This window comes from Sinocyclocheilus rhinocerous, unplaced genomic scaffold (genome assembly GCF_001515625.1).
Source record: "Sinocyclocheilus rhinocerous isolate Xijiao unplaced genomic scaffold, SAMN03320098_v1.1 scaffold4622, whole genome shotgun sequence".
Lineage (NCBI taxonomy): Eukaryota > Metazoa > Chordata > Actinopteri > Cypriniformes > Cyprinidae > Sinocyclocheilus > Sinocyclocheilus rhinocerous.
This window is the reverse complement of record NW_015658200.1, coordinates 180218-190241: the sequence shown is the minus strand read 5'-3', so window position 1 is coordinate 190241 and position 10024 is coordinate 180218. Positions and strand designations below refer to the sequence as shown.

Here is a 10024-nt window from a genome sequence, read left to right as displayed (position 1 = left end):
ATGCACTGAACGCTCTCTCCTCCACATCACGAGTAGACACGCCCCTTATTGCTGATTGGCTACAAGTTTGTTTTGCTATTCGGCCCGAATCAGTTTTCTAAAGTGTTTTTGAAAAATCACATACCCTGCCTTTAATGAAACTGTAAGCCTATTATTTACAAACTCAATTTTCTTATTTCACTGTACCATATTATTATTATTATTATTATTATAGTACTATATTTCGTTCATGATTCGTTTAATGCGATGATAATAATAATAATCATTGTAATTTGTTATCTAATTTTGGTTACATTTTGGTATACATTTAAGTACTGAGTAATATTAATTAACTACATGTACTTATGGTTAAGGTTAGGATTAGGGTTTGGCTTGGGGTTACATGTAATTATTCATAATTAATTGTTATTATAATAGTAAGTATATGTGGAAATAATGCACAGTTTCATGGCAGTGAATCTCAGGTGTGGCGAAACTTCAGTGTGTGATTTGATTGGCTGCTGGCTTTCATTGGCCCCGCCCACCGCCGTGCGCGCTCCCGCTGGACTCGCTTATAAACTCCCGCGCTCAGACGAGACGCCACACAAACGCGTTACTGACGCATCTACAGGATCGATCAATATATCGATATATCAGGACAGTGAGCGCATCGATCAGAGGAATAAAACGACCGGTTGACCGCGGGTTTAGTCCAAGCGTTTCTGCGAGAGTTCAACAGGTTAGTAATCAGTGTTTTCAATCTCAGTCAGAAACTCGAGTCGCTTCGTTCTTTTTATTTGATATGGATTCTATTTATTTGATTCTATGTTGTGTGTTTTGGTTCTGTCGCTGCAGCTGTGAATAATCTGATTTAGATCATGTACAGTACAGTACAGTAGTGTGTTATGTAATGTATATGAATCACATTCACGTTTGACTCGAGGGAAACTTTTTGTCAAAGATTCACTTCTGATCAGACAAACATCGGTACATCTAAATGAATTCGGTCTTTTCAAATTAACACTCAGTGTTGCTTGGTTGTAGTTGCAGATATCTGGAATAATAACAACAATAGTGAAGTATTTGTTTGATCATTTCTTATTTATTTGCTGTTTTAGATCACAATGTGTAACATGGAGCCTCTTTTACCTGGATTCAGAAACGCATTAAAGGTGAGAAGTGTGTGTGTGTGTTTGTGTGTGTGTGTGTGTGTGTGTGTCGATTAGATCAGGGCGGGTCTGTGCTGCGCTCTGATTGGTTGAGCTCCGCGCTGCTGTAGAGTCATTGGAGGTCAGCTGAGGTTCGCCCACGCTGGCACGGAACAGGAAGGCCATATATGGTGGTGCGCTCCCATTGGTGGAGCAGATAAGCGCTTGAGCGATGATGTCATGCGTGGGGCGTGTCCTCTGGGTTTCCTGCCTGTGCTCAATCAGCAGTTTCATCACTCACTGTCTGAAGTTTATAAGTGTAATTATGGAGTGTAATGTGTTGTGTTTTATTTGTCTCAGCGTCAGGCGGCGTTCGAGATGTTCGAGGACCCCATGTCTCTGTTCTCGGGCTTCTGTCCGGTCGAGGAGGAGCAGGCTGCTCAGGAGGTCCCGTCCGGTCTGGACTGTTTCTCTCAGGGTAAAGCAAGCCAGCAGAACCACAGTTTATCACAACAACAGTTTTGGAGGGAGAACATTTAGGATGCTTTTCAATTTGAGACCATTTTTCCGCTGGGCATTAGGGGTCAAACATTTTTGGGGTACAAAAACTATTGCAATATATTTTTAGCTATTTTGTTTTTATTGCATCATTAAAATAAGTGAAATTATGAATTGCTTTAAAATATGCATTGATATTTTATTTATAATAATAATTCAGGCTTATTATAACCTTTATTTAAAATATGCATTGGTATGAATAAACATGAATATGAATATCATATTCATATAATATTTCAATAAATACTTATTTAAAATATGCATTGATGTGAATATTTATTACCAAATTTAAATGGTAAAATAGTGAAATTGACGTTTTTATGGCTGTATTAGTGGAAAAATCTATGAATTGTTGTGGATTCAAAACTGATTTACTCTTCCAAAAAGCAGTGTTTTTTCAACTCTAAATGCCCAGTGTTGCATGTTTGCCCATTAAACCCTGATGCTAATGTGTCATGCACTCTTCTGAGCGTGTGTACGCTGACACGGATCTCTGTGGTCTGCAGATGCCGGCGTGTGCTCGGTTCCTCTGCTGACGCCCTGCAGTAAAGCTGTGGTCAGTCAGGCGCTGAAAGACAGCTTTAACGGCTTCTCCAAGGTGCAGCGCGTCTGCGGGATCTCCAACAGTGAGTCTCTCGTGATCTCTGCTGTCTGTTTTGAGGACGGATGTGTTCGTGACGCTCTCTCTGTCCCGCAGACCCGTGTAAGTGGACCAAGCAGCACGTCCTGCAGTGGCTGTACTGGGCCTCCGGAGAGTTCAGTCTGACCAACATCAGCTTCTTCAAGTTTGACATGAGCGGCCAGGAGCTGTGTGACCTGGGAAAGGACGGATTCCTGGATCTGGCTCCGGATTTCGTGGGCGATATCCTGTGGGAGCATCTGGAGCAGATGACGAGAGGTAACGGAGGATTCCGGTCTCAGACTTTCATTAGTGATTGTAATGCTCGAGCTCACGTTTGATTTGATGTGCTTTTCTCCCGCAGCCTGTCATGAGGATGACGTCAAAGTCTTGAGTCGCTCGTCTGAGTGCAGCTGGACCGGCAGCAGCTCCGACAGTAAGTCTGCACTTCACTGGAGCGTTTGCACGCACTGATTTCTGGATTGAATCCGATTCACGTCTTCGTTTGCACGCACTGATTTCTGGATTGAATCCGATTCACTCACGTCTTCGTTTACAAATTCTATAAGATTTAGTCGTCTAATATTTCTTTCTTCAGAATAGTGAGAGAACCACAACCTCCATTTAAATGAAGAAAAAGTCTCAATGTATCCAGAATTGTGCAGCTCTATTTTGCACACAAACAGTTCTTAATCAAGTTTTAGGTTTCAAGTTTAATCAGTTTTTATGCAGCCGGCTGATTTTTTTTTGTTCATGGTATTCATCAGCAATTAAATGTTTTGCAAAAAGAGACCGAATAAATGTTTGACTTCATTTTTTTTTTTTTTTTTTTTTTTTTTTACCACATTGGAATCTAAACTGGGAATCGATAAGTGGAACTGGAATTGATGAAATTCAAACGATCCCCAACCCTAGTGTTTCTGTTCGTTAACTCTTTATTGAGCTGTAGTAGCGTTCCGAACAAACTCTGATTTTGTGTGTGTGAAGGTCTCGGTCTGGAGGAGTGTTCTCTGAAGGTTCCTGAGTCTCGCAGCAGTCTCCTGCGGGAGCTCTTCGAGACGTCGGAGGAGTCTGGTCTGCTGTCGTTTGGTCAGGAGCTCTCCATGTACCCCAAACCTCAGCTCAGCTCCGTCAGCATCAGCTACACCAGTCGAGGTCAGATCTCACGCCTCAGGCCCTCATCTAGGGTTGGGGATCGTTTGCAAAAATATCTGCCAGTGGGGCAAGAAAAATCATCTTGTTTAAGATCTCACGCCTCAGGCCCTCATCTAGGGTTGGGGATCGTTTGCAGAAATATCTGCCAGTGGGGCAAGAAAAATCATCTTGTTTAGCTTTGAATTAAGATTATTTTTCTTGCCCCATTTGGCAGATATTTTTGCTTGTTTTAAACAAAAACTAACATTTTTATAAAAGTCGTTTTCTAAATTTTTTTTTTTTAATCTTAAATCATTTTACTTGTACAGTAAATTCATCTTGATTCAAGAATGTTTAGATATTTAAACTAGAAAACAAGACTAAGAGAATCATCTTTTGCAATGAAGATGCTGACATGGCATTAAATAAAAAAATATACTACTACTAATTATAATTGAATTTATTTAAAGAAGGAGCAATTTGTTCAGTCAACCATTGTTAAATGTTAGAGAGAAAAAAAGCAATTAATGTTTAGTTTTTTCCTCCTGCTTTACCAAAACCAAAAAAAAAAAGTATCCGATTCCTGACCTTAACCCATTTAATCCCAGATTTTTCTCAGACATGAAAAACTTAAAAATGTGTCATTAGTCACCCCTTAAAATAATCAATTATTTTTTGACATTTTTATTGAAAAGTGTGTTTTATGGTTGGTCACAATGGTGACCGGTGGGATAATGTGTGTCCTGAAATTAAATTATTTCTGCAGTCAGCAAAATTCTTCTATATCTCAGCTCAGTTATTAAACTCTTTCATCACTTTCTATGGTTATTATTATACATAAAAAAAAAAATATAAAAAAAAACCCTATACAACACTGAACAGGTATACTAAGATACAAAAAAAATTATCCCACCGGTCACAATTATGACCATCAGCATGTTTACTCATTCTATGTCCACACTCAAGAAAGCTGAATAATTGTGAATTCATATATTAATACTACACACCTTAAAGATAATGTGGACCTAAAATCTTTGTTATATCTTTGTTAACATAGCCTTCTGTTTTGGAGCTTCATCTTCTCAAACAGGAAGTAAACTGCTCTGGTCATGTGACACTGCACATATTTAATCAAGCCCCTTAATTTATTCCATATTTGCAGAAAAAGCACTAAAACAGCAGTCAGTAATATTTTTAGAGCTTTATAAATGCAAGCTTTGTTTACGGTCACTGTTTGAATGGGTTGAGTGTCTGATTGAGGATTTGTGGTTGATGTGTTCCTCACAGTGTCGTCGGTGGAGAGCGTGGATGGCTCGGAGAGTGTCCTCCGCTCCTGGGGGAGCCACTCGTCGCTCGCTGATGCCCAGCGCGTCCCGTCCTACGACAGCTTTGAGGAGGAGCTCTGCGTGGCTCCGCTGGGCCTCAGCAAACAGGGCCTGTCCTTCAAAGACTACGTCCAGGAGAGGAGCGAACCGCTGGAGCAGGGCAAACCCGTCATCCCCGCCGCCGTGCTCGCCGGATTCACCGGTGCGTCTCCTTCATTTAGCAGCGTTTGTGTGAACAAATAGCTCATGTGCACTACATATGGGTACAACTTACAAACAAACAGTAGCTGACGCTCAACAGTTTATCACAACAACAGTTCTGGATGCTTATCAATTTGAGACCATTTTTCCGCTGGGCATTAGGGATTCCAATATAAGTGAAATTATGCATTGGTTTAAAATATGCATTGATATAAAAACAAATTAATATTTATAAATATGCAAATGTATTATTCTAACCCCTATTTCAAATGCATGATATGAATTAATATTCAAATTTGTTAATAATAAAAATTCTGATCTATTCTTCTGACCCTATTTAAAGTATGCGTTGGTAATAAATTTTTGTGATTAAGAAATATGAATATATTATTCTAATCTCTATTTAAAATATGCATTAATAATAATAAATATTCATATTTATTAATCATACAAATTTGGATTTAGTATTCTAACCCCTATTTTAAGTGTGCATGTTAATAAATATTCATATTTAATAATAATAAAAATTCGAATTATTTTAACCTCTATTTAAAATTTACATTGATAGGAATAAATATTCATATTTATTAATAATAATTTTAAAAAATCATATTTATTATTCTAGCCTGTATTTAAAGCATGCATTGATACAAATAATACATACTCAATTTTATTAATAATAAATATGTATATTTATTATTCTAACCCCTATTTAAAGCATGCGTAGGAATAATACATATCCATATTTATTATTCTAACCTGCTTAAAATATGCACATTTATTAATAATAAATATATATTTAAAATATACATTGACGTGAATAATTATTACAAAATGTAAATGGTAAAATAGTGAAATTTCCGAACTTTTTATGGCTGTATTGGTGTAAAAATCTATAAATTGTTGTTCATTCAAAACTTTCACTTACTATATCAAAAAACAGTGATGTTTTGCAGCTCTAAATGCCTGGTGTTGCATTTTAGCCAATTAAACCCTGATGCAAATATATAACTAAAGTATGAATCTGAACGCTTGATGCTTAAGCTCTCTATGATTGGTGCTGAACAGGAAGTGGCCCCATTCAGCTGTGGCAGTTCCTGCTGGAGCTTCTGACCGACACCAGCTGCCAGAGCATCATCAGCTGGAGCGGAGACGGCTGGGAGTTCAAACTCACCGACCCCGACGAGGTGAGGGGCCCTCGCATCTCTTCACCTGCACCTAATGAACCACATCAGCCACATCAGAATCTCACCATACCATAATACTGCCATACTTAAAAAAAACAAAAGGACAAATATTCAAGTCAAGTCACCTTTATTTATACAACGCTTTTTACAATACAGATCGTGTCAAAGCAGCTTTACAGTATTAAATAGGAAAATAGTGTGTCAATGCAATGTGACAATAACTGAAAATTGAGTGTTTACTAAAGGCAGTTCATTGAATTGTCATCATCCAGCTCAGTTTAAATGGTATCTGTGCAATCACAAATGTTTTTCACAAAATTTTTAGTTAAATCATTCTATCTAATGCACTTGGAGAGTTCAAAATTAAGAGCTGCAACCCATGTTCTTACTTAAGTCAGAAAAAAGTCTTGTAGCTGAACTTTAAATTAGACTGAACCCTCTTTTTATTTGTGATGTACTGTCTCAGTCTAAATTACACTCACACTGGTGTTTTAGGAAGCTAAACACATTAGAACTTAATACTAATAACAGCAATGACAGTAGAAGCCATATATATTGTAAAACAACTGCACTGTAAAATAAATGAAAATGAATATTTCATCGGTATATTATTTGTGCTTTACACTACAGTAGGGAAATTACAATACAGCACTTCTTTCCTAATTTCTACACTTGAAAGAGATATTTTGAATCTGGACTGCATTTAAACCGCTAGCTGTCAGAAATTCATAAACTGCACTTTAAGCTTTTATTTGGAAGGAAACTCCAGCTTCAGTGAAACAGGATTACAAAAACACGTCTCACTACAAATCTAGTGAAACGCTGTAATCATCAGCCGTGAAAATAAAGCCTAACTGGTGTCTGTTGCGTTCCCAAACACGCGCTAAACTCTCAGCACGTGTAATAAAGGAGTTCACTGCATTCATTCAGTGTGAACGAGCCGATCTGAGACGCGGAAAACACCGGATCACGAGCTGATCGTCTGAATGAAGTGAGCGCTTTGCTTTAAAACAGACTTGATGAAGGGATTAATCATATTGTGCTTTCAGTTTGAGTTTGTTTGACAGATACTGTGCCAAAGCATAATGCCCCAAAACACAACTTTAAACACCTTTTATGTTAGAATTTAAATATATTTTAAAAATTACACTTTTTGGCCGGAAGACATGTATCGTTTCATATCGTCATGTGACCGCGATGACATCGAGACGATATCATGATATTGATGATATGGTTATCTCACGAGGCTGTTCTTGTGCCGTCAGGTGGCGCGCCGCTGGGGAAAGAGGAAAAACAAGCCTAAGATGAACTACGAGAAGCTGAGTCGAGGTCTGCGCTACTACTACGACAAGAACATCATCCACAAGACGTCAGGGAAGCGCTACGTGTACCGCTTCGTCTGCGACCTGCACAACCTGCTGGGATACACGGTGGAGGAGCTGCACGGCATGCTGGGAGTGCAGCCGGACACCGAGGACTGAAGCGCTCGCGGAGACACCCGTGTCACGTCCAGACCTCAGCGGAGGTCTCTGTTTGAGGAGAACGGCCGGTTCGGTCGACGCACGCTTCTCCGGTCAGCCGAGCGTTAAACACACTTTAAAACACTGATCTGATCTTCTGACACTGTGTTCACTGAACCAGACGATTCCTGGAATAATGTAGATTCACCGGGAGACGGAAGAGCGTTTATTTTCCGAGCACACGGCGGGGATTGCCCTATCTGTGATTATCGCAGCGGAGCTCTGGATCGATTGATTTATTGAGAACCGCATTTTCAGGTTTGAATCACATCTGGTGGCCTTTCTGATGGAACTATCACTCTGAACCCTTTTAACTCTTTCCCTGCCAAACACAGAATTTTCCGTGTTCTCGCTGTTAAACGCTAGGGGGCGCTATTACGCATCTCCTGAATGAGTCTAGAATCACTCGATCAAAAACACAGACCAGGAAGACGCAGAAACCAGCGCTCTCATATGTAAGCATATGCATATGAAAAACAATGCGATCATCAACACTAACCGCGTATAAATGAAACCTGCCTAACGCTAGCGAGTGAAATGTGGATCCAGAAAGTGTTAAAGGTCTGTGAAGCTTTGGGAGCGCTGATGGAAGCCATCTACTGCAGCTTTGCTTTGATAATATTACTGAATATGATCCAGATGTAGTGTTTGATAAAAATTCGATTTTCTCAGCTTTTTGCTTAAAATGTTGCTTTTTTTTTATGAAACCTACCTACATTCAAGTGTTGATAAAAAAAAAACAATGCTTGAAGCTAGAATAAAACAGATTTTTTTTATTTTCAGAGTTCTTTATTTTGCTGTATTGCATGTTCAGATATTCATACAACAAAATATTCTGGGGGCCGTGAGATTTTAGTGAAAATCAGCAAAAGTGGTGGCTGGCAACTTTTTTCAAAAACGCTAGCGGGGAAAGAGTTAAAATTGATTTGGTCCAGGATTGAGCGTTTTCCTGATATTCCTGTATTTTGTGAGCCGCTGATCTTCTGTATATTTATTGGAGTATAGCTGGGCTATAGAGGTGTTTCGTACCATTGCTTGTTTTCGCTCCGGCCGAAGGGACTGGAGGATTTACGTCTGAGTGTTTACGTTTACCAAAGTTAAGATGCGGTTAACCTGTTTAGCAGACGCATCTGCTTTCGTTCCACACATCGATGATTGATCGTCTCGTTCTCAGCACTTTCAGGATCAGAACAACTGTTTGACTAAATTCATGCTGTATGTTTACACCAGACTAATACACTTTACATCTGCGTTACTTTAGAGACGCAGAACTATTATTATTATCATAATTTATACAGAAACCATGTGATTATTTATCACCGTGTTCTTATGTTTGTATATAAGTGAGTTTGTTTGTATTTGATTGTTTTCTATATACAGTTGCTCTTCAGAGCAGGTCTATTGTGCAGATGAATATGAAAAGAGATTTATGATGAGTTTTATTGACCCGTTCAAGTGTTTTTGAGAGAGTCCGAGTATCTTTATTACCAAGCCTTTATTAGTCAAACGTCACGGTGATTTTTAGACCGGTGGAAACATGTTCATCAGGATCGGTATGTGTTCGAGAGGCGTTCGACTCGTGAGAATCTGTCCAGACGTGCATCTTTATGTCACGAACACGCTGCCAATAGTTTAGTATCTCTGTGAAAATCAACAAATAAATTCTCTTTAAATGACGTGATGTGTGGAGCTGTTTTCTGTGTGTGTGTGTGTGTTCAGGATCGGTATGTGTTCGAGAGGCGTTCGACTCGTGAGAATCTGTCCAGACGTGCATCTTTATGTCACGAACACGCTGCCAATAGTTTAGTATCTCTGTGAAAATCAACAAATAAATTCTCTTTAAATGATGTGATGTGTGGAGCTGTTTTCTGTGTGTGTGAGTGAGTGAGTGTTATTGTATGCTCCTCCTGTGAAGAGCTAATAGCCAATTACAAACATCATGAGAGATGATTTATTACCAAACAAACACAGAATGAGCAAATCTGAGGCGGGAAATAATCAGGAACCAAACTGATTATTATCTGTTCAGTAACCAGTTCTGTAGCATATTTAACTAACTAAATCTAACAATAGAGCTTTTCACACTGTGCTTAAAGGGTTCGTTCACCCAAAGCTGACCTCATACGTCATGCTCCCGGAGCTGCTTCTGTGTACAACAGTGAGCGCAAGCTACATTAAAGTGATTATTACGATTTAAATATGGATATTTTTCTAACAAAAACGCATTGATTCGCTACAGGAGGCCTTTGTTCACCCCCCGGAGCCGTGTGAGACACTTTTTTTTATTTTTTTTTTTATGGATGTGTGCTTTTTATTTAACTTCTTTTGGACTGATGCATGCAACACCCGCTGA

General features: G+C 39.0%; 1 protein-coding gene across 1 annotated transcript; it reads left to right on the top strand.

Moving 5' to 3' along the window:
• Positions 1-575: 575 nt before the first annotated feature.
• LOC107722106 (protein C-ets-2) lies at positions 576-8045 on the top strand. Its single transcript, XM_016530335.1, has 10 exons — positions 576-718; positions 1098-1151; positions 1488-1605; positions 2192-2311; positions 2383-2583; positions 2669-2740; positions 3292-3459; positions 4726-4965; positions 6033-6151; positions 7417-8045. Exons 2-10 carry the CDS (start codon positions 1104-1106, stop codon positions 7630-7632), a joined length of 1302 nt encoding a protein of 433 aa, XP_016385821.1. The 5' UTR covers positions 576-718; positions 1098-1103; the 3' UTR covers positions 7633-8045.
• The last annotated feature ends 1979 nt before the right edge of the window (positions 8046-10024 follow it).

Bases quoted from the DNA above. Each gene is read 5' to 3' on its own strand.
- LOC107722106 (XM_016530335.1), top strand. From the start codon at position 1,104: ATGTGTAACATGGAGCCTCTTTTACCTGGATTCAGAAACGCATTAAAG. The intron at 1,152-1,487 runs GTGAGAAGTGTG...TATTTGTCTCAG, and splicing joins GATTCAGAAACGCATTAAAG to CGTCAGGCGGCGTTCGAGAT. The intron at 3,460-4,725 runs GTCAGATCTCAC...TGTTCCTCACAG, and splicing joins CATCAGCTACACCAGTCGAG to TGTCGTCGGTGGAGAGCGTG.